General features: G+C 40.9%; 2 protein-coding genes across 2 annotated transcripts in view; one reads left to right on the forward strand and one right to left on the reverse strand.

The window, feature by feature from the left end:
* Positions 1-626: 626 nt before the first annotated feature.
* On the forward strand, positions 627-2,911 carry SEC61G (Sec61 gamma subunit). Its single transcript, XM_010290861.1, has 3 exons — positions 627-720; positions 1,770-1,872; positions 2,750-2,911. Exons 1-3 carry the CDS (start codon positions 627-629, stop codon positions 2,757-2,759), a joined length of 207 nt encoding a protein of 68 aa, XP_010289163.1. The 3' UTR covers positions 2,760-2,911.
* Positions 2,912-4,388: 1,477 nt separating this feature from the next.
* Positions 4,389-24,884, reverse strand: part of TPK1 (thiamin pyrophosphokinase 1) — a 64,581-nt gene continuing 44,085 nt past the window's right edge. The window contains exon 2 of the mRNA XM_010290862.1: positions 4,389-4,507. Coding sequence (XP_010289164.1) covers positions 4,389-4,507 — 119 coding nt within the window. The remainder of the gene's footprint in view (positions 4,508-24,884) is intronic.

Genomic DNA, 24,884 nt, shown 5'->3' on the forward strand with positions numbered 1-24,884 from the left:
CCGGGGGCGGGGGGGCCGAGGCTCCCCGTCCTGCCTGTCCCGGGCGCCCGGGGGCCGGCCCCGGTGACAAGGAGGGGAGTGACAGGGGCGCTGGGGAGAGGGTCTGGTATGAGGGGGGCTGGTATCAGAGGGTCTGTCCTGATTAAGGGCAGCCTGCTCTCCCGCCTGGGGTGGCGACGCTGGCAGGCGCTTGTTTTGAGAATAAAACCAGGCCGCAGTATTTCTGTCTGTGTTCGCCAACCCTCCGCTAGCGTTTGGCTTGGGGGGTTTCTTGAAACGGGTGACTCTTGTCTATTTAGCTGTCTTCCCTGGCTTTCTCATAAACCCAGCAGGACGTAAGCTGAAAGCAGGCTGTGATGGAGCTGTTGTTTTCTTCTGTGCTGAAAGGCATAATTTTTCATACTTCTTGTAGGTAGTGGTAGGTCATCATGTTTATATATTGACACAGCGTCTTTATTTTCTGTGAAGTGGAAGTATCTTTTGAAGCCCAATTAGTTGGAATATGACATCTTAAGTTATCTTAAGGCTTCACAAATTGTGTAGTGCTCCTTCTAGTTCTGTAATTAAAAAATTTCCTCTGTATGTAGCACCACCAATACTAAATCCGTTCATCTTTGCAGGTCATCATGGATCAGGTAATGCAATTCGTGGAACCCAGCCGGCAGTTTGTAAAAGACTCCATACGGCTGGTTAAAAGATGCACCAAGCCTGACAGAAAAGGTAAAGCACACAATAAAGAAGAACACAATCCTTATTTCATCTTCTATTTTACCATGTATCTTTCCATATGTGATTTATTTGTCATGAATGTTTCTCAGTTTGTGGTATGAGACTTAAACCTGACCAGTTGTCCAGTAGTTAGTGCGTTTATGGATATAATAAACTTGAATATGTCTTTTTCTGGTATGTACTCAGGTGTGTGAGAGTGGTACTAAAAAAACTTAGGAAATAGGCTAGGTAGCTGAAATTAGCCATTTTGAGACAGGCAAGGAATAATTTTCACGTATTAGGTAAACTGATCTGAGAGGAACTTGTGTGCGCTTTGGAAAGACAAATGCAGCAGTCAGGTACCTTTGTCTGATTGCAGTCAACTTGGGAGAAATTCAGGGGGAAGCTGCTTGTTACATGACTTTGGAGAAAACATTTCATTTTAGGAGACTTGAAAGGCCCTAGGATTGCTTTTTGCAGTGCCCACTCAGTACTTCACAGTTGTCAGTGGCTGCCTGATTGGGACAGGAAGAACTTCATTGCTGGAATTATAGAAGAAAAGACTTTTATGATGTTAGGATGCTTTATTCACATGCTCAGGATGAAGTCTACTGACATCTTTTGAGATCAGTAAGGAATTTCATTCATTGCCAGACTGGCAGGACTGTGAGGGGCTGTTGACCACCTTAGTTGACTTCATGGTTCCTGACTTAAAATAATTAAGAACCTCACATAAGTACTGAATTTTTGTGGGGACTTAAGATGGCATCTTCCTGTGACAAACACAAATGCAGCTTTCCATTTTGGATGCTGTATTGGGCATTATTTTTAGGACTTGTAAGAGGTATAAAGGAAAGATAATGGAATAAGTGTTCCATGAATTGCTGTCTTCTGAAAAAGTGGATTTATTTCTCAAGGTCAATGCTGGCTGCTTTTGAACTGCTTCCTGTGTTAACATTTTATAAAGAGAGATCTGTCCTTTGGTCACTGTAGTGTACATCTCCTCTATGCTTACACACAAGGTTTCCCAGACTAAATTTTTTTTGTTGTTGTTTTTGCAGAGTTCCAGAAGATTGCTATGGCAACAGCAATAGGCTTTGCAATAATGGGATTTATTGGTTTCTTTGTCAAATTGATCCATATCCCAATCAACAATATCATTGTGTAAGTAAATATGAACCTTTAATTTCACTGAATTTTACACTCATTTTTACCTGCTAAATTTTAAATTGAGGATGTTAGCGAGCCCTGCAGGATTCACGTTGCTTTAGTACCTGTGCATTTCACAGGTTAGTGTAATATGATGGGTATTACTTGATTCAAAGGACTTGGTCAGGAAGTAGATCGTTAATTTAGCATGCTGCAAAATAATAGATCCATAGTTCTTCAGTTTTGGGGTTTTTTTTTTAGTATTCTGCTTGAAAACTGAACATCAAATATTTTGATTTCCAGTTCCTCATTGTGTGTTTATCCATAGAACATTTACCTTATTTGGATTGTACACTCTTACTGTTTCCAGCTTATAATTTGGGTATCCAAAGTAAATGCATGGATGGTAAAGTAGAGGAAACTGAGTGAGTGTGCTGGAAGATGACAGGGCACAGAATAAAGTTGGTCTTGTTTCATTTACCAAGTGCTAGATATGTTTGAAACTTTGTTTTATGTGTAACTGCATTCTGAAAAATACCTTTTGAAATTAATGTTGCGGCATGGAAAACTTGACCCTTAAGTTGACTGGCAGCCATGGTACTGATGTATTAACACTATCAGTTAAAACTTCTTAGATTCTTCAGAGCTGAGGTAATCCGTTTTCTAGCACTCGAACAGGTTAAATACTATTCTGTGACCATGACATGTGGCTTGCTTGTACCTGTAAGAGTGGTCCTCTAGGCAAGGAGAAATGTTTGAAAATAGGAGTTAAGCTGTAAAGGTAGTAATGTCTGTTCTAACAAGGCAATGGTGGGAAGAGAAATTAGACTGCAGATGGGATCACTTGATCACACCTGATTAGTTGAAACCGATTACTTTTTTCTCTCAACAGAGGCGGCTGAATATTCATCATGAAGAACAAGACATTGTGACACCTGCTGCGAAGATTTCGCAGCTTTGTAGCATGCTTGCTATTAAAGAAGCTCAGTTTGGGTTTTCAAACATTCTTGTAATCTTATTTCTCTTTTAAAGTGTATGCGATCATACCTGTCTACATGACAGGTGGGGTTTTTTTGCTAGTAGTAGAGTGGGTTTTGTTTGCTTGTTTTGTTACTTCTTTCAACTGTAATAGAGTCATTCAGGTAGGAAGGAACCTTGGGAGGTCTCTAGTCCAACCTCCTGCTCAAAGCTGGGTCAGTGTTTCATTCTGATGAGGGTGCTTAGGGCTTTATCCAGTTGGGTATGAAAACCTTCAGGGGTGACAGCTGTACAGACTCTCTTCAGAAGCTGTTCCAGTGCTTAATTTCCTGTTTAGTAAACAGCATTGTTCCAGCAAAAGTAGGCAGAAAGAAAACAGCATTACTGTATCCTCTCAAGTGGTGATTAAAAGTCTATCAATCAACTGAAATTTTTGTCACTAACTTCTGGAATCACCATCATTACCCCTAATTCCTTTCTGCATTTGGAAGTCCTGTTAGGCTATATTATGCACTTGACTGGAAAAAAAACTCCATCAAAAAAAAACCTTGCATTGCCAATCCTTATTCTGATGGCATAATTAAGAAAGCCAAACCTAGCTGGTTACTAAGGTGTACAGTTTGAGGTTAACTTAGTTGTCAGAGATACTAAGCAGACCTTCAATGAATCAACAATTTGCTCGCACTGTTGAATAGAATATACACTCATTTTTGGATACTCGTTCTGTAAGGCAGCTGCACATAGAATTATAAAGGGCTCTGCAGTTATTGACCTGGAAGTTTCCATTATTAAATGATTGAATATTTTGATTTTAAAAACTAAGCCTGCAAAAACTCTGGTAGATGCAACACTTGTCCTCCTCAGATTGAGATTAAGAAACTTGTATTTCACTCCAAAAAGCTTACTGTAAGTATTTGGTATTTGCAGAAGTTACAATGCAAAGTCTATTACAGATTTTGAAAGTGCTTAGTATTGGGAAGTCTGATATTGGTACTAGAGCAAAACTGAAGCTTTTTCAGTACACAGACTTGCTTCATAAGTAGAGAAGTTCAATTATTACTCTTCTTGAGAAATCTTCATCAGCACCTACACATGTTACAAACCAGGGCAGAAAAATGAGATTAACTACTCTTAGCGCTGTCACCTTTTAATACAGTTATACTATGTGCAACTGTGTAGTGTATTTCCTTTTGGCAAAAGGGGGAAAAAATAGTTCAATATTGGAATAAAATACTTCGTAAGAATAGTCTGAACTAACCAGATAAGCAGTAGCAGTTTCTTTACATTCATTTGTTGGGTGAATTTTTACATTCACTTTGGGTGGCAGCTCATGTGTCTTCTGATTAAATAGTGTGAGGTACCAGAATGAAGTACTCGGTTATTGCTACTATTCTTGATTTTCTCTCAAGTGACTTTTATTTCAGACTTGTTTTCCATTCAGTACATAAAATCAGTGCTTGCTTGTATATTTTGGAACAGCTTTACTGTCTTGATACAGTGATTTTGCAGTAATTTGAGTTGAGTCAGACTGAAAAAGGCATCTGCAGCTCATCTTATCTTTTGATAGCCATTGTCCACAGCAAAGGCTTGTCCGTCTCGATGGTCACAATCCCAGAGTCGTCATAGGTATTGGAAGTACTGACGAGCGTTCCAAACTTCAGCACCTGGTTAGCTACAAAAAATAAGTAAAAGACTTAGCAGTAACTCCTGAAACAAATGCATTGATGTGCATTTATTGTTGTGAAGATTGCTGCTCCTGCAAAGGAGGAGTAAAACAGCTGAGTAAATATAACTCAGATAAACAACATCTAAATCAGCTATGTTAAATATTAATTAGAAGGCTTGTATGAGACTGTATCTGGTGACCTGTAGAGGGAATAAATTAATACTTAATCCCCAAATTAGTATTTTGAGTTTACAGCGGATTATTACACAAGCAGATTGTTGAATGATCCCCAGAGTTTCACATCTGGAAATTTGTATTTCATTAGCATTGGCTCAAGTACCAGTGCTAGACAAGGTATTTAAAGTAAAATGAGGCAGAGGACCATACTGTAGTTCCAAACATGGGATTTGCTTTAGCTCAGCAGCAAGCCTATAATCTCTTAAAATGTAAACAGTTCTAAAGCAAAGGCTAGCAGTTAAAAGTGGTGTTATTGAACAACTTTTGCTTTGAAGTAAGTGACTTGCATCTTCTGTAGCATGCCTAGTGAGGTAGGTGTCCCATGTGCATTAGAAACCAAGTGCCATACTCCAACAGTTAAATAGCTAATGTCAGTTTTAGGAGAGTTTAACACAACTACCAGTGCAGTTGTAATGATAATTTTGAAATACCTGAGAAGTTTAAACAACTGTTCTGTATTGTTTTAGCTGACATGTTTTAAGACTGCCTACAAGCTGAGACCAAAGATAAAAGCTGCCACCAAACCAAAAAAAAACCCATCCCACAACACAGTTTAACTTCTACCTCCCGTTTCCTCCCTTTTGGAGACAGCATCGCTTGCATTTTGCAAATGTATGAACTTCCCCAAAGCCGCTCTAAGACTAGTCAGTTCTGTATTAGTCCTTGCTCATGTAAAGGTTCAGAGTAAGAACTCTAAGACCATCCTCTGTTTTAGTCTGTAAAACAAGCCAAATGACAGCTGTCATTCACTGGTGCCCCTGAGGGTTACATTTCCATGGAGGATACAAGGGGAGCAGCAGCTGGGGAGAACTGTTCGGGCAGATGAGCGAGTCTGTGTGGCCTGCCAGAATTGCCAAATCGTGCCTTAATACTGAAGGAGGAATCCTCTGGATTTGCTATCAAGCGTCCAACTGCAAATGGAGATCCCTGTGACCAAGAGGTGTGCAGAACGACATAGTAAGCTCTGTTTTATGATTTGCACAGGAGACAAATCTTGCAATTGCGGATGTCAACATGGGCTATAGTAAACTTGGGGTGTAGTAATGTATTACTACAATGCATGTCGCACTGTCTACCCGTTGCTGGAAGCTGCACGGGAGGAATTGATCCTGGCAGGCTGTGTGGCTTGAAAGGGAGACAGTCTGACAAAGGGCAGGACATACGATGTGGTTAAGTTTTCTTCGGCCAAAGCTGCGCTTGCTGCTACTTCTTCTTGCTCCCACTCTTGTCATTAGCCTGAAACGAACTGAAGAGAAGGTTTCAGCTGCTAGCTGTATTTGGTTGGAACAGGAGAGGAACACCTGGGTTTCTCTACTGCGTTAAGATTCCTGTCATTTGAATCTCTTGGGAGTTTGGAGCATAACTGCAACGCAGTGCTGAAGTTCAGCAAGGGCGGGGGGTGGGGGGCAACGTACTGTACTAGATCAGTTATGTACCTAAAATAAAGGTGCCAGATTCTATCAATCAGTCAGGATGATTTTGGGGACACAACAGTGCTCCTAGACAAATGTCGGGGCGAATGAGTCTTGGTGTTTGACTGTGGAAGAGACAGCAGAGGCTGATGGGGTTATGCCTTGCCAGAAGCTGATGCACTGGACTCAGTTGCCAGAGAACTCAGATTTCACCCTTTGCAGGTAAATGGGTGACTTAATGAAGATGAGGTAACACATGGGCAGGGTTCCCTGTGTAAAAATACTCCCAAAATACTGTGTTAAGTGTTATGATCAAGTTATGAACATTGCCAGTCAGGCAATGTTCATAAGGAACATTGTCTTAGGAAAGGAAAGAACCTTAAATAGTTTAAAATAATTTGTTGACACACAAATTACCCATTTTAGGTTACTATATATTGAAGCTTGAAGGGGGGAGAGGAAGAACTTTGTGGACCAACTCTTACTCTTCTCTATAAACCCACTCATTTGGTATCATTGCTTCATGCTCAAGACTGTCAGAATAATTCTTAATGTTTCAGCTTTGCATATGAAATAAAGGCTCTGTAGAAGGCAAGAATTAACAACATGGCAGCTTAATGAAACAAAATCTAAAGCAGTAATTCTTCATGCATAAAATTAAGTGAAAATCTTGCCTTTTTTTTTTCCTTGAAATAAAAAAAGGTCTTATCCACTAGGTGGAGCCTTTTATCTTTCTCTACCAGATTTTCTTCTGTGCAAGCATCAGTTTGAAATGCTGAAGTGTAAAAAATGCAAGAACTATAAAACAGTACTGCTGATTCACGTGGCTCAAATGGACCAATTCCAAGTACTTGGTTTCACAACCAGCCAATATTTCAACTAACGTAATTAAAAATGCATGCTTTCCATTCAATAAATGAACAGTAATTAATGTGAAAAACTAGGTTTAAGCCAGTAAAGGAATTAAGAGGATGTACATAGCTACTGCTTCTAGGAAAACTTCCTGCTGTGTCATGCATTGTGATGTGAAGTTTACAAGGTCAAAGAAGTGGGAAGTTTTATCAGTTCATACCTGATCCATTCCCTTCTTTTAAATGGCTTTCAGTCTTATTTGTTAAGTCCTAGCAAGAGCTTACACCTTGGGGGAAAAAAAAAAAAATTACAAAAACCCTAACCCCAGTCTTGCTATTTAGATTATTTTTCTGAAGTGCATTCCAGAGGAAACAACCTTTTTATTTTCTAATATTTAGTATTTATAGTTTTGATGGATACCAAAAATGAAACTAATAAAGGATTTTGTGTGATTTAGAAAAAAAAAATCTAAATCTCAAAACCCCTGAGATTTTTAGAACTCTCTAATTAAAAGAAATCTTATTTTGGAACACTGAAAATTTTTCTTTTCATGAAAAACAACACCTCCCCGCTTCCAGCAGTGTTAGATTTTTTTCCCCCTGTAGTGTTGCTTAGTGCTTTGGTTCCAATGGAACTGTGTTCACTGGTAATAGACTGTTGATGAGAAAAATACCCTACCCAGCTCTTCCAATGTAGCTGTACTATTTTTCATTACTCTCCATCTATAAAGTCAGCATGTCTCGGTGGCACTGAACTTGGATGGCCAGGCCTCCAAGGAAAGCAGTAGGAGTCATGAGTGGTTACCCAAGAAAGTAACTAAGTAGTTGTTCTGCGGTGAAGTCCGACAACTCTGGACTTCAGAACTAAAAGCAAATGCTACTCCTGCCTTTTGGAAAAATAAAACCAAAACCAAAGCAAAACCCAAACAATATTATGAGACAGATTTTTATGGTATGCCCTATGTTCTTATCAGTAACGAAAGATTCTCATTTCTGTCTGATGGATTGCAATATATCAGTAATTTAGACCTGACCAATGGTCATGGGCAGGGCTTATTTTGACGTGGTAGTGGAGGACTGTTTTTCTAGCAGTTTTTGCTTTATGTAACAGGTGGTTGAATCTGTCAGGGCTTGAGAATGTTGGAAATAATTTATAGAAGACATCTGAGGGCTCATAGGTGAGCTTCCCAAAGGATCATAATCACGAAGATCGTTATTTCTTAGACATCCCTTTTGCTGACCAAATTACATGACAAAGGCCCTTCTTCCTATAATTGTTCCTAAAATGTCCTATAAAGGACATTAACCCCGAGACTGCCCACTTCCACTATTTTATTGCTCATCTTTTGATATTTTTTTTTAAATACACAATTTTGAAGATGCCACATGGGAAATGTTAATCTCAGATGTAGATTGAAAGTTGATGAATCTTACGGTTTCATCAGAAACATTTGGGAATGTGAACCAAAAGCACCCTATAAGTAATCAAGCTATATAAAAACCCAACCAACAAAGCCCACATCTAAAAATGTATTTAAAAAATGTTTAAAAATCAAACCATGGTGGGTTTTTTTTTTTTCCCCAGCTGGCAGTGCTGAAAGTGAGACCTAAGCCTTGCTTGCAACATGTTCGCCACTGTGCTGTAGACTTTTAGCCTGGAAACTGAACAAACAGCATGGACTCTAAGTATAACTAGCTTGGGCCTTGTCATGTTAGGTGCTGCAAAAACACTAACTCGATGTCAGGTTACTCCTCCTAAGAACTGTATTCATGGTGCAGTAGACTTACAAACATTAATCCTACAACTTCATTGTACTATTTAAGGTACATACAAAGTTTAGTCCAGCAGAAGAGAGCTTATATCAAGGTCTCATGTACCTCTTATGAGCTGCACTTAAGCAGAGCTTGAGGGAGGTATATACTGGCAAAAAAATTCTTCTTAAGCATATGATATATATGTCGAAAGCAAATGATGCCGTTAATTTGAACGACTTACTTAATTGCAGGCCCTCTGATTATTCCTACATCTCTACCAAAACCACAGCAGGATCTGGGCAGCTGAGAGGCATTTAACTGCAGTATCTAATGGTCCTGCGGACAGAGGAGTTTACGAGGTGCAAGTCCTTCCTCACTAGAAGTAGATTTAGTGAAGGAAATGGTTTTGGTGTGAGAATGGCCCAACAGTCACGCCTCATGTCTTTATCTGAGGACATGTAGGCAAATGGAAGCCTTTTGGAAAGCCCTTGAACGCAGTGGTTTAGCACAAGGGTCCGCACTTCATGGGTTGTCACCAACAAGTCAGGGTCTTACTACTGTGACCTCAAATGACTGAGAACAAAACACCGTCATGATAAGCATGTCCCACATAGATACCGTGATATCTATACTACGCTTCCTTTTCTCACCCGCGTCTCTCAATTACTTCCTGCAATATGTAAAGTCACATCTTGCTGATTTCCACCACCGAAAATAGAAATAGGTACAGGAATACAAGCAGATTGCCACTGCTGGCACGGATGTTTGGAATATCAAAATAATTAATTATTAATTAAAAGCCTTATTATAGTGAATGTAATCCTCTTCCCCCTAGGTAAACGCTGCATCAAAATGATAGAAAATTAAGATCAATAAGTTGAAACACAAGTGAAATATTGAATTACCATTTGGTATCCTATTACAGTTTATCTGGAGAGGATTTCCCTGAAGTTCTGTCTTAGGAGCAAAAATCTGCATTTAAATGGAGATGCATTAGTAACGCATGAGCTAGTACTTTGCAGGTCACCCTGTGTCTGCAGAACAGCAGCATTAATTTTGCTATTTCAAAATAAAAATGAAATAGTTTATAGCCTGATTTTCCTTTCATTCCTCCTAGTTTTACACTTGTGATTAGACCAACTTCACTGGAGTTAATCTTGATCTACATTTAGGTATACAAAGGAAAAATTGAGTCCTTGATCTCTGTGCAGTGGGAACTGCAAAACTGGAAGTTGCAAATAACAGTAATTTACAATAAAACACGAACTATTTTCAATACTGACACAACACAGAAATACCAGAAAGGCTTGCCGAGTCTGCTGGGAGGGGACAGACCAGCCTGTCATGGCACAGGTCCCCTCAGGGCCAAGGGGAGTTTTGAATATGCAGAGATTGCATCGGGCAATTTTTATAACTACTGTAACTTTTGGTACCTGGTTTTGTGGCGCAGAGCAATGGTTTTGTAATCTCAACAGATTCTTACAAGCGGCCTCACGGAAGCATCGAGAGGCAACGGGGTGAAGGGGGCCCAGCAGGCAGGACCAGGAGGTTATTCCACCAGCTCAGCTGCTGGCAAAGACTCTGGGCAGGAGCTCTGCGGCACAGGCTGCCTGGCCTCACATCCAGGGGAATTTAGAAGGTGACAACAAAAGCAGCGGCTGTCAAGGCTTAATGATTTCATTTAAAAGGAGAGAAAAATATATTATCATCAGAACTGTGTGTTCTACCCTGGATAGAAACCACCCATGTTGAGTGAGTCTTCAGAAATGCAAATGGATGTCAGAAGTTTTCATATTTATTTCCAGCACACATTTTTTTCCCCACGCATTTTTCCAGCTTTGTAATCATGGTGATACTGTAAGAACAGCTCGAACTCCTCCTGTCACATCACCTGCTTGGTGGCAATTTAAAATGATAAGCTGATAAAAATAATCGAAGAAATAGAACGCTTTCTACACTAATGTCTCTGCTGCTGCTACTGCTTCACCAAAAGCAGCAAGAATTAATTGCAGGAAGTTTCTATGGCTATTAGCATTTTAGCATTACTAACAAGATGTGCTCCAGTGTTTGTTCAAACTTACTTTAGCCTCTTAACTTAATTAAAACGGCTTGAAACGTCTGACATGGAACCTGTGTATACTATTTTCAGTAGTGCCCTTTCCAGTCTAGATATGATAAAGCTGTACCAATACTACAACAGTAAAAATGATTTACCAAAAACATAAGTATAAAGAAAGTCAGGGAACTAGCTGGTCTGGAAGATTGTTTTGCTAAGCTAAAGGCAAAGCTAGGCTGTGAAGTAATCTAAAGAATTTTCTTTAGCCAGCAAGAAGCTGAGTGTTTACTTCATTTTTGATGCTTTCCAGTAAGTTTATATAATGTTTATCAGACTACTTACAACTCTGAGGGGCTGTACAAGTGACAGGTACTATTAATAATAGTGCTAAAGCACTGAAGAAACAGCTGCAGAAATAAAATACAGCTTCAGTTTGACAGTCACTACTTGCAGAAATCTTGCATATAATCTAGACAAAATGCTTGTTGCTATTTTGGTCTGCCTCTACTTCATGTCATGAGGTAAAGAATGCTATTCTCATGAGAAAAAGGGGCAAGAGTAATGCTGAGATGCATCAGCTAATGAATTGTCTTAGTTCTAAACTTATCCATAAGACACCTCATAGCGCACATCATCCTATTATGCTGCCGTGCTTTAGAGACATTACTTAGACAAAGCTGAGAATGGCAATCTGGTACAACACTGAAACTTAAGATTAGCTAAAAACAATGGTGTTCTGTCTTGGCATTTATTAGGTTTGAAACTCTGGTTTGACATGGTGGCAAAGAACCTAAAAATACTTGCTATTTTGAAAGCTGCTACACCACCAGGTTGATACAATGCATCTAATGGTGAAATAGGTGGAATTTGTTAGAGAGAAGATATCCTCTAACAAATGATCCTAGCAAATGACCACACGCAGTGCTGCAGAAAGGAGTGAAATTCCCCCTGCATTCCTTGTGATTGGGCTGTTGAAGACAGGGAAGAGAGACTGCGGAAGAGGAAGGAGAGGCAAGCTTTTTCTGACCCAAATCTCAGGGCTAGTGGACTACATCCGTGTACACAGGCTTTGAGCAAATCGGCACCAGAAAGCTTTTCAGCACAACCAGATTCAGGACTGACCTTGATCAACGTCTTGCCTCTAGCTACAGTAATTTTCCAGCACTTCATATAAAGATGAAAAAAATCACTCTCTCACAGAATCCTATCTATCCTTCAATGGGTTTATTAAGTGTGATATTAGTTAAGCAGAACACATTATTTTTCTCTTCTATTCTTTGGAATCCTGATAAACCCTGTCACATTTAGATTCATAAATTCACAAGAAGAGGCAGTAAAAGAGGATTTTAAACACATGCATAATACAAGTCTTCCAGCTTCTGTATGGTACCATTGTTCCCATCGTTGGCAAAAATGTGCAGATACAATGATTATTCCTGTAACATCCAAACTGGGCCTGTAGCTGAAATACGGGTATATGGATATTTGCCTTCATATGGATAAATGCCTACACAGCTCAGTTAAATGGGGATCTCACTCATCTGCTCCATGGAGAACAGCAGCACGGCCATAAACGCTGTGCAACGGTCTCAGCCAGTCAATGTCCTCTCCTGCCTACCAGTGCGTAGGAAGAGTCCCCAACGTCAAGCCTGCCATTTAATTTAGCACTGCTCTGCTTCCTTTCTCTGTGGTGGGGATGAGATTCTCCAGTGGGAGCTGATCTAAAGCCAGTCCCTAGCCAGCCCTGAAAAACAAATTTAAGCATGCTAGCTTCTCCTCCTTATCACTGCTGCCAACACTAGCTCAGCTCCATACCCAGAGTCCTGTTCTGCTGCTCAAGTTGCTCTGGGCTACAGTGCCAAAATTAAATTAAATATGATTTGACAAAGCTCTGTAGAGGCTCAGTCCTTAACTCCAGCTTCTGCCGCGTTTTGTAGGGGCCGGCAGCAGAGCAGCCGAACAGTGGTGGGCTGGAACCGCTGTTGGTGGCTGTATAGGAAGTGCAATGTTACAATAGTGAAGACCAAAGCAGATCTTCTGAACTCTGGGAGGGGCTCAACACATTGCAGATTTAAGTCCTTCCCCTCCAAGTCCAGCCCCCACCACAACTGACCCGCTCCGCAGCTGCTCCGTTCAGACTCCCGGACGGCCCCCCGGAGCCACGTACGTGCCACAGGCTCGCTCGACCACCAGTTGCAGAGTTTCGTCCTCCCAGACCTCTCGTCAATCAAGTTGCCAGACCAGACTGACTATTAAACTGTGCCAGAATAGTGTATCTGGTGCTCGGAGAGCTCCTCTGGCCACAAGGAAGCGAACAGCTGCCTTCACTTCTGGGCACCGGTCAACGTGCAAAAAAGTTGGTACCTTCTGTGTGCCCTGCCACACCAAATCCCAGGACAGCTGGTTGCACAGTGGCTTACGAGAGGGCAAGGGCATCACCAGTCTTGAATGCAAGCAGCAGCCCCTCTTAGCTACTAGCACTTTATTACCAATAACTGACTTTGATCAAATTAAATCCCTGACAAATAATTTTATTATGCAAGCTTTAATAGCAAATGGCACCATTTCCTAAAAGAGTTTTATGGAAATATGATATTACATTTACATAGAAAAATGAAAAGAACAAACTAGAACATTCACGCTTATGCACAAAAGGCATCATCAATAAAGCAGCTGCGCTTTTGTCTAAAACATTTCTCTGGAAGTGGGTAATTATTATTAAAAAAACCCCCACCCTGATCTGCTCCTGACAGCTCACAAGGTACATGTTCAGCTACTTGCTCTCCCTGACAGCTGAGCTATTCTGAGCACCACAGGTGACTAACTAATAAAGTCTATTATACTTCTAATAGAAAAGTAATTCCATTTACCTTTACCCTTCCTAGCAGCACTGCTTCCTTTCACTGCATTGGAATGGGATGCTGTAAGAGGTTTCTAAAATGTGGTTATTTTCATCCCTACAATTGCTGTGCATTACTTAGAATTTTAGATTGCTCTGCTTTCTTCGGGAAAAACAATTAGATACAGATAATATCACCCTGAGGATGAAGCAAAAGCAATTATTTCTGTTACAAAATGTCCCCCTAGATCTGCATGTGAGCAACTGAGCTTTTTGATTTTTAATTTTATTACTTTGTCTTTCTGTTAACAAATAATTAATATGATTACTAACACCCTATGTACCTCTAATGTCTATACTATTTCAATTATAAAGCCATTACTAATGCTTATTAATTCTATTCCATTTATCTTCAAACTTGCACAGTAAACTTAACATTTGTTGACATTCATGGGGCTGCAGCTCCTCCAAACTCGCTCAGAGGAATCCAGCAAAGTGTATCTGTGCCACCCCTGAGACAGAACATGAAATTCAACAGGAGGCTGCAAAACACACTGTTTTCAGTTCAGAGTCACTCAGGTGCATTAGATGGCTCTCCATGTCCTCCAAAAAACAAAGGATTTTTTTGAAATGGTGTTGCTTACTGTGTCTTTGCAATCTTCCATCTTTCAAGCTATGAAGTCAACTTTTTTTTTTACAATTTCCAACAAAAATGTAACTTATGACACAGCAAAGCCTATTTTAGCTAATAATACCTGCTTCTTCCACTTCAGCCACCACTAGAGCACTTTGCTTCAGGAAGGACATGGGAGTGGTGTCTGCCATGTGTATGAATCAGTAAGTCAGTGCATATGGCTCTCTTAAAGTTTTTGTCTCTTTGCTTTTACAGTCCTTTTTTGGATGCAAGATTCAGATTTGTTGTCGATGCTGCTGAACACAAACAGCTTCTATACAATGTTTGTCCCCAAAATTAAAAAAGGGAGATTCATCATTAAAGACAAGTCCTAAGTCTCATCGACTGTCAAAGACTTTATTTGAGTGGAAAACTAGCTACTGAGGATCCTTTAGTTAATTGTGCACTCAGAAAAGTCTGATTGATTTCAACTAATGATTTCCAATATGAACAATGCTCTTTGTGGTGGTGCGCTTCCTCCTTCTGACCTTTGAAAAGCCTCTTTCCCCCCTCACCCCTTCTCCCCTTTTGCAAACTGGCTAGCGATCCATCCTCTACATGTCATGCACTTCCAGGCCCCATGATTGTTAAGTATTCAATGGTCTGGGGGATGTCTTCTGCTCCTTCTCCTCTAGGGAATACTGCCTTAGCAGGGCTATACTGTGCTTTCTGCCTGGGCTGAGTGGAATTAAAGGCTTCTGCATTAATCATGCAGCACTGAGTCAGGCACTGCCCAGGCCAGGTGATATAAGCTCTTGACCCTCAAATGCAGAGGCCAAATGCCCCGCGAAATTAATGTAGTGCTACATGGTGCAGTCAAAGTTTTAAGACTGGAACTGATTATATGCAGTTCAACTTCCACACACATTGGTCAAGACAGGTTGCAACAGTCACGCCGTGGCACAGTGATGCATGTCAGCAGGCTCTCAGTTTTACTGCATGGAGGACTTGACATTGGCTTTTAACCTACCAATAAACCACCCCTAGCACACCGCAAGGGGTGGGAAGGAAAAAGAATTACAAATCTAGTAGTCACATGTAAAATAAAAGACTAAGCTAACCATGTTAAGGCTTGTCTGCTTCTGCCGATACCAGCTAATTTCTGGCACTTGGTGTTGAAAGACCATGATGGCTGCAATTGCCAGGTAAGTAAATACGTCCTCAAACAGCCTCTTTTTTCAGGCTATAGGGAGCTTCCATAAAGTAAATCTGATTGATAACCTGAGATGTTCCTTATTACTGAAATTACTGTCATCTTCAAAGATTAGTCATTCCTCACTAATTATCAGTGTCTGAGTGGTACTATAGGAGAAACATTCCTATCAACAGCTGAGGAAGCCACTTTTCTGAATTTTATTTTGGACTCAAAATCAAACTTATTAAATATGACTGGATCTTATTTGACATTGCTTTCCCATCCTGGCCATTTGGTGCACTTAACATTTTTCACTCACTTTTGTTTTGTACTCACTTCACAAAACGTATGATACCTAGCAGAATTTCATAGACATTAACTACTTGACTGATTGTTTTAAATCACCATGTGTGAAATACATTTTTATTTTGCAAATAGGGACAATTTTACTGGAAGCAAAATTAACTCAGAGGAAAAGCAATCTTTGCTAAAAATTACTTTTAAAACATTTCTATTAGTTCTAGAAACAATGATAGCAGCTTCAGTTCATCTTTCTTAAAAGTATCTGAAGGATGAACAAATAGCACTGTAAAAGGTTTCTGATTAACCTGCCATCTACAGCAGACTAATGCAACTTTTTTAGAGGTGTGGCATAAGTGTTAGAAACGGAAATAAGTACAGTTAAAAAAGATACAAGTGTAAGTGAGTATCTCTTTATCCTGGAGGAAGAATCATAAGTGTAAGAGTTTATTTCCTATGTTGTTTCTAAACTTATTTTAACTAGGTATGTTTGCTTAAAATTGAAAAAAAACCCTAACAACATGAATTTCTACTTTCAAATAAGGCAGGTCAATAATAAAGCAGTATTTCCAAATTATAAGCATTCCTTTAACTACTGCTATGGGGTTTCCTACCAATAGTTTCAACACGTCTGCTGCACAGTGCATTAAAAGATGGATGTATCTATGACTAATGCTCACAGGAAAAATTTAATATAGGTATAATCCTTTCATTTGAATTCTGCTATGCTCTACTATGCTAAATATTCTACAACACCCAAATAAAATATCTCTGATGTCTACGTGCTTACAAAGCAAGCAGAAGTACCCAAGAATATATTGACACACCTCAAGATTAATCTTGGGATATTCCAATCGGAGTAGACACTTTTCATAATTAACCGAATGCAGAAGTCTCAAAGCAAGTGAGACCCACAACTCTATTTCACCTCTTGGAAGATGTGGAGGTAAGCACATATTCCTCCTAATATCATAACTTTAGAAGCATATTGCTACGTATCACTACAAAACACCCAGTTAGATGGAAGAGGCCAGTGTAGCTCTGAGGTAAACCTCAAAACCTACAGATGTCTTATGCAAACTTTGGGCCCAACATCAGGCTTGCTGATGACTGAACAATTATATCTATTTTGTAATTTAAGGCATGGTCACCTACCAAAAGGTGTGTCTATTATGGAATAGACAGTACTGCTCTTGTAGAAACAGGCAGGCTTGTTTTAAGAACCATCAAAATAACATTACATGCCTGCCCACAACAATACAGACGTCATGAGACCAAGGGAAACACTTTGCAATAATCCTCAAAATCAGCCAGGAGAAAGTCTGGTAAGAGCTTAAACCTTACTGGAGGGTGGGTTTAGAAAACAGCAAGTAAAACACCAACATTTCCCAGAAGAGCTGGAGAACCTTGCAAGGTCTGTACAGAACTGATATAGATGAGCCCTGCAGCAATGGGGTCAGTACGTGGCAAGAGGTTTGTCCTGTCATGTCATGTCACGTGCAAGAGTGAAACCTGGATGGTATAGATTTTGAAGTACAGGTCTCATTTACAGGTACATAAGCAGAAAAGAGAGAAATAAAGTGTCAAGCCTAAAAGCTGTGAGCAAAGATGTAGTTATATGACTTCTAACATCACCGGCAGCCAGGCAGATAAATCTCTGCATGCTGCTTTGAAAGAGTACCATAAATAGTCATACGATTCTCCAGCAAAGCACAGGACCTTTAAAGAAGGCCAGAATACTGCAGGAAGCTCTTACTCAAACATACCTGAAGTCAATCAGCCATAAAGGATGCCTTACAGATGTCACACAGACAAACTATACTGGAAGCGGACCGAGAGGCTTGAAAACAATGCTGCAGAACAGGAAAAGTCCCTCAAATCTATCATTTTGGGAGAGGGAAGGAGCGCTACCAAAGACTGAACAGTAGAAGAAACATCCCGTGGAAAGCTTGCAGTGCTATAGCACTCTAAACTCACTAGATGCAGTTTGCTGGCTAACCTCTGTTGCTCGCAGGTAAACACTCCTGTTAAGAAGTTTTGTTCCCTCTCTTGGATCATGGACTTCAAAAGTCAGGGGATGCTGAACGCAACACTGAGACAACTCCTGTAATTTGTAGGAGACAGAATGGACAATATCATTGATGTAGTGTAATGAGCCGTTTCCCTCCTCCCTACTGTGATTAATGGTGTGGATAGGAGGTCTGCTCGCTGAGCTGATAGACCTGATTCTGGCCCTGGAGGCATGCCCTATATACATAGCCTCGTGTGAATACCTGCATGAGAGACTGGCAGGCAGAAGCAGCTCTGGGAGTCTTTGTTATTGTCCAGTTTACTCTTTCCTGAGCTCCTCCAGCTTGCGCAATCTGTGTAGCCTCTGGGAAGGCAGCTTTAGAATTGGCTTACTTGACGGAAAAACCTGCTCTTCTTGACGCGTATGATGCAAAGTAATGTGACAGTGATTGACAGCTGGGGGGGAAGAGGAGAGGAAAAGTAAGTTAAGTCAGGTTATTGTGTGAAGAAGCAGAAGGGAGAAAGAAAAAAAAGGAAAATTCCTCATTACCACAGCACGTGTGCAGTGGCAGAGATAAGAGCTGCTTGTTTTTATAATAATAATCATTATTAAAATCAGTTAAGTTGACACAAGTTTATGATGATATAAGTAGTACCCCAGTGATTACTGGATGTTTTTCTTCAAAACTTAATCTTCCCCCAAATAGAAAATAGTTAATAAGTTTAGGAGTCTGCCAGTCTATACCCTCTTCACATTTTGTGAACAGGTAATGTAATGAGAATACAACCCCCAGGGCCTAGTCCTATCAACACCTCCATTGATACACTGTGCTCCTCATGCATACGTTTAAGGTGAGCCAGAACTTGCCTGCCAGCTTCTCATTCCCATCTCCCTTATACTGTGGAGCCAGTTGTAATTTGTATTGAATGATGCAATTACATTGCAATATACTGGGCAAAAGTACCCTGCTGCTTTTGTGCTTTCTTAGTTCAGGTCTGAAAACAGAAGAAAAAGCTGTAATTGATTCCATCAGCCTTTTTTCTATTGAAACAAAAGGCAATACCCAGAGAAACTTCCTTCCACTAGAAGGATGAGGAGCTAAAAATTTTGAGTCTCTCACTTTTTTCCTTTTGGAGATGGTACTTGCCCACCAGAGACATCCTACTTCAGTTTATCTTCAGCAGACTGTTGGGTTCTGGACCACTAGCATGGAAAGCTGAAGTCTTGAAAAAAAATAACAAAAAGGGAAATAATACCAACTTGAAGACACCTGTGGCAAAACTGAGATATTAAAATACATCGAGGAGGAAAGAGTTTATTTGAACAAATCCCAAATCGCTCTTATTCTTAATGCTGAGTAAAATACCTATTTCCAGAGCTCCAGGGGAGATGCTGGAAACCACTACTCGTTGCTGCTATTTGGAAATAAAGTTTTACAGGCCTCTCTCATAAGAATATGCCATGCTTGCATTCAGTCTAAAGGAACCATCATCGTTAGTAAACAGGTCGTGCTGTGGTTTTCCTTCTGTTGCATATGTGCATGCAGCTCTGTATAACAAAGTCATAGGAGACAAGGTTAGGAAATGACATGCACAGTAGTTGTCTGTCTCTCAATACAGAAACCTTTTCTTCCAGAGTATGAACCAAATGTTGGATTTTTTTGATTAAATTCTGATCTTCTACAGGTACTAGTATCAGACCATATGCCATAGCACGCTCAGTTTGATGTAGCATTAACACCAGTATTTTAACGAGTTCTGCATGGAATCATGATGTTCTAAAACACCAAACCCTCCCCTCAAAGCCTCTTAATTGCTGATGGACCTAATTTCAGTGTATGCCCCTCTGAAAATCCTGGAACTCAAACCCCTCACAATTTATAGTAGGCTGTAATCCAGGGACATCTTTGCAAAAGATCTGCAAGTCAAGATGGGTCATGACAGGTCAGACTTTGAATGTATTTCCCACTTTGAAAACACTTAGTAGATCTCACTATCATTCCTTAGGGACATTGGGTTCAAAGAGTACAAATCTTCAGGCCATTTGAGTACATGCACTATCATCTTCAGGGACAACTGCAATTCCAAGACATACGCACCCTCATCTTTAGGGTAAATCATACCTAATTTGGCCCTTTTCTAGTTGGTCTTGTTCACTGTTCTTTTCTGCAGGCGACAGTTCAGAGAGGTACTAAATCATGTGCTTAAGCTATGACCACACAGACATGTCTCTGGTATCATAAAAACCTCAGTACCCAGTCTGTGTTGTGTTGAATCGAAGTCCAAAGGATTCCTTTTAAAACCTCTGACCGTATAACATGATGGAAAAAGGACAGAGAAATTTGTAGCCTCTCACAACAACATCTAGACGCACCAGTCCCTTTAATTCTTGATGTAAAAAGCACGCAAAACAAGACAAAACTTAGCCTAGCAAAGCCCTTCTACTTTTAAATTAATCTCTTTATTTATAACCTTAATGATTGTAAGACACATCAATAATAACATGGTATGAAAACTCCTCTCTTTTATCCCCAAAGCAGTTTTTCTTACAACGATTATGGTAATTTTTCTTGTCTCTTGATTAAATGAAGGCAGCTTGCTTCAGATAGATATGTCTTACCTGAGCCAAGCTGGCTTTACATTTTGGCAGAGACACAGAACTCCAAAACTGAAAAGCCTTTTTGAAGAAAGATCTAGCGTTCAAAAACTACTCAGTCTTGACACTGTGTAGTCTCTTCCATTTCATTGCAGGTTGGTTATGGAGGAGGGAAGTTTTCTTACTTGTCACATTAAGACAAAATTGTGTTAATCTGACCCTAGTGACAATGAGCCAATTTCAGGAACATGTGAAAGTCCTGTGCTACTTTTCAAGAAATGGTACATGCAGGAGTTCTCTTCCCCCCAGTGTCTCAAATACCCCTTTCCCACCCCCACTACCCAAACTAGAGATGTATGTTTAGAAATTCATCCTATGAAGCGATCTAGACATTCTGACGGCTGCAATTTATCAACATAAATTACTGCACTTCACAGAAAAGCTTCTGTCGTAAGAAAACACCGTGTGCCCTAAATTGCCTGCTGCCCTCTTCAATAATCAGCTAGTTTTTAAGATCTAGAGATCTGCTGACAATGGACACCTCAGTGCATACAGCGACAAAAATAAAAATAAAAATTGAGTTTTATACACATCACTGGAAACGTCCACACACTGCTCTATTAATCTTTAGATTGGGGTCATTTTTCTCTGGAGATGTGGTAATAGATTACTTTGAGAGAAAATGGGGAAGAGCACCCAGACAGGGACCTGCTTAATAGCAAGCAAGCTTGCCTCCTTCCTTCTTGGTTTAATGCTAAAAAGTATCTAACAGCCAAAGCTGCTTTAACTCTGTATTGACCGACACGGATGCAAAGGGAGCACGCAACGAGCGCGCAACGTGTTGGTAACACCCGTCTGCCCCATCATCTTTTCAAGCACTCCACACCACACGACCTGTGCTGGCAGCATTCCTCTTCTCCCCTGATCAACAGCCCATTTCGCTGGTTCCAGCGTCGTCACCCACCTGCCCAAGAGCTCCTCAAGTCCCCTACCCAAACTCCTTTCCATTCCTCTTATCTTTTTGTTTCCTCTGGGAATCAAAATCTACTCACTTCTGCAAAGGACAGGAGAAAAAGTGGGCAGGCTCTGACTCTTGTCTTTTCTCCTGTGGAGATTCAGTCTCTCGGTTGCCACAGCTAGAAGAGATTTTCTCTCCCCTCATTCCCCAACCCCTCTGGATGGGCCTCTGCATTGTCCCAGACCTTCAGCCCGGCATTTTAATGTTCTTTTGTTTCAGGACCTTTAAAACATCATGAGGGAAAATACACCTGAAAGTGTATTGGGGGGGTTATCAATACAGGCTGGGGGATGAGAGCAGCCCTGCTGAGAAGGACTTGGGGGTACTGGTGGATGAAAAGCTGGACATGAGCTGGCAATGTGTTCTCACAGCCCAGAAGGCCAACCATATCCCGGGCTGCATCACAAGAAGCGTGGCCAGCAGGTCGAGGGAGGGGATTCTGCCCCTCTACTCCACTCTGGTGAGACCCCACCTGGAGTCCTGCGTCCAGCTCTGGAGCCCTCGGCACAGGAAAGACATGGACCTGTTTGAGAGGGTCCAGAGGAGGGCCACAAAAATGATCAGAGGGCTGGAACATCTCTCCTGTGAGGACAGGCTGAGAGAGTTGGGGTTGTTCAGCCTGGAGAAGAGAAGGCTCCAGGAAGACCTTATTGCAGCCTTCCAGTACTGAAAGGGGACCTATGAGAAAGATGGGGACAGACTTTTTAGCAGGGCCTGTTGCGATAGGACAAGGGGTAACGGTTTTAAACTAAAAGAGGGTAGATTTTGACTAGATACATAGAAGAAATTTTTCACAATGAGGGTGGTGAAACACTGGCACAGGTTGCCCAGAGAGGTGGTAGATGCCCCATCCCTGGAAACACTAAGGGTTAGGTTGGACGGGGCTCTGAGCAACCTGATCTAGTTGAAGATGTCCCGGCTCATTCGGACTAGATGACCTGTAAAGGTCCCTTCCAACCCAAAATGTTCTATGATTCTATGACTTATGGAGGGACGTGGCCTCACATTCTTTAGTACTTTCACCAGTCCTGATTTTTATAGTGTTTCTTCCCATGTGGAGTCTGAAAACTGTGATTACCAATAGCACAGGGAATACCCACCACTGTGTTCAGGGGCACACTTCTCCACTCACAGAGCAGAAATCACGACTGGGAACTGAAATCCAGTGGAGTTCCCTCAGTGCAAATGACCAAGAGCAAGGCAGTGCCCTGCCTAGGCTCATTAGGGTACAGCCCTTGTCTTTGGAGGATCCCTGCTGGGTTTCTCCTCTGTCACAGTATGTCTTTCATTCTGCAGCCAAGGAGATGGTCTGTCAGGGTGGAAGAAAAGCACATTGTGCTTCACCACTCCTACATCAGCTGAACTGCTGGGGGGGTCCATATCTACAGGTATAAACTAAAGTAGTCCCAAGCTGCTGCATGGTATGCCGGCATCTGACCTGCCTCCTGGATGGCTCAGGAACACCAGCACAGGGAAGGACAATTCAGTGGCTTAATGACACTGCTGCTTTGCACCCCTGCAGACCTCTGGTGTGCTTATACCTCCAGAGAGCCTCAAAATTAAGCTCTTTAGATGTATTTCTCTCTGTTCATGGTAACTTCAAAACACCTCCTCCTGTATAACACGGTACACACTGGCAATGCTGAGGTTAAAGGGTTCTGTTAGGATTTTCACTGCATCTTCCTCCTTCCAAGGTATCAATGTAAGCTTTTCTGTATTATTGCCCACACAAGTTTCTCAGGATGCACCCAACTTTTAAATGATGACTTTATGTCTTGGAAGTTTTAGGCTCTTCATTACCAGTTAGGAAAATATATGAAGAGGGTGGCTGCATTTTGATTTTTTGGGGACAACACAGACTGGCCTTGATTGAGAGAGAAGAAAGGTATTTATATGAGCAGTAAATTAAAGTATTACCAGGTAGTCCCATATATCATGGGACAGTATAATACTAACTAATTTTAATATATATTTTTAATGGTCCTGTTCTATTTCTCATTTATTTCAGTCTTGAATCCCTAAATGTCACTTGTCCTGTGGGAGAGTATTACGGACCCTCATTAATATTAATGACATCTGCTTCACAGAGCCAGCAACCCCCCAACAGCATCAGACTTAACGCTTTAGAATGGGAGGCTCTTCCATTATACTTTACCACGGACAATGTGAGATTCTGCCTCTCCACACTCCGGGAACATCACCCCAGCTTCACAGCAGGAACAACTTGCTCATTGTGCTGTTTCTTGCCATTTAGATGCCACACACTTTATTCTGCAGAACCTTTCCCCTCCTTTTCAGGGGTTGTGTCAGTCTCACAGCTTCATGGAGGGAAAAGAACTTACTCTGCTTCTTGGGAGAAGCTGCAGAAATGAATGACAAAAGTCTGTACTGGAAGCACCTTGCAAAAAAAGACACTGAGAAAGAGCTGCCACATACTGGTCCTACCTGGACGCTAAACCATAGACAGAGCAGTTTTTGGCTGCCAGCAATGGTGTCGAGTATCTGCACACAGCACTTTGAGCACCAACTTTGAAAGTTTTTTTTACACTAAGTAGGTCACAATTTTTGTTCCCAAGCTACTGTGCAGAGAGAAAGAAAAACCCCAGAAAAACTGGGGTAGTCAGTGACATTATGGGCGATAGGGTGAAGGTAAGACAACAGTGCTTACTTCTTCATTAAAGCAAAGCACCTGCCACTTTGTTAATGCTCCAGTACGCCCTGCTCTCAGAGAGCTGTGAAGGCGGCAATGATTAAAGCCAGTTCCAAATGAGGAAAATGCATGTTACACTGACCTCAAAAGTGTAATTCCAAATTTATGCTGCTACACTCGCCAGCCGAGTGGTCCACACTCTAATCCGAGGAACCATCTGTGTAGACATAGGTACAGCTCATACACAGTCTCAGGAGAGGCACGCTGGACTTATCATCAGCATGACAGGGAACAAAAGATGGTCTACTGTCAATCCCTCCTGCCTAAAAAAGTAATTTCAAGTGAAGCTTATGACCTAGGAGGTAAAAAGTTACTGAACCTAGTCCTTAGAGAGGCCTCTGCACTGACCTGATCAGCTGTAATAGCTCAAAGAAGCCACCACAAGCTGCTCAGGGCAGTTTTCCTGTAAATAGACAGCTGTGAACACAGGAGAATACAGTGGCTTCCTGCCAAAAATCTGCATTTTAATAACTTTGTAATTGCATATTTTTGCAATCTGTTGACTCTGACATATTTTAAGAACATCCAAGGAGTAAAACAGTATCACCATCAGATTTTCTGGTACTTTAAATTTCATAGTGAAGTTTGCAACAACTCAGTAATTACTGTGAATAATTCATAATAAGGGTTATAATGATGTGACACATTTTAGTGAATCCCTGAAATTTAGGATGTTTAAGTGATAAAAACAAAATCAAAATTAAATTCAATAGTAAATATTAGAAGAAAAATAATTAAATTCCGTAATTAAGAAAGCAGATAGCAAATCCAGTCTGGGTTGCTGTCAGGCT

The sequence above is a fragment of the Phaethon lepturus genome, unplaced genomic scaffold, assembly GCF_000687285.1.
Source record: "Phaethon lepturus isolate BGI_N335 unplaced genomic scaffold, ASM68728v1 scaffold15707, whole genome shotgun sequence".
NCBI classification, from domain to species: Eukaryota; Metazoa; Chordata; class Aves; order Phaethontiformes; family Phaethontidae; genus Phaethon; species Phaethon lepturus.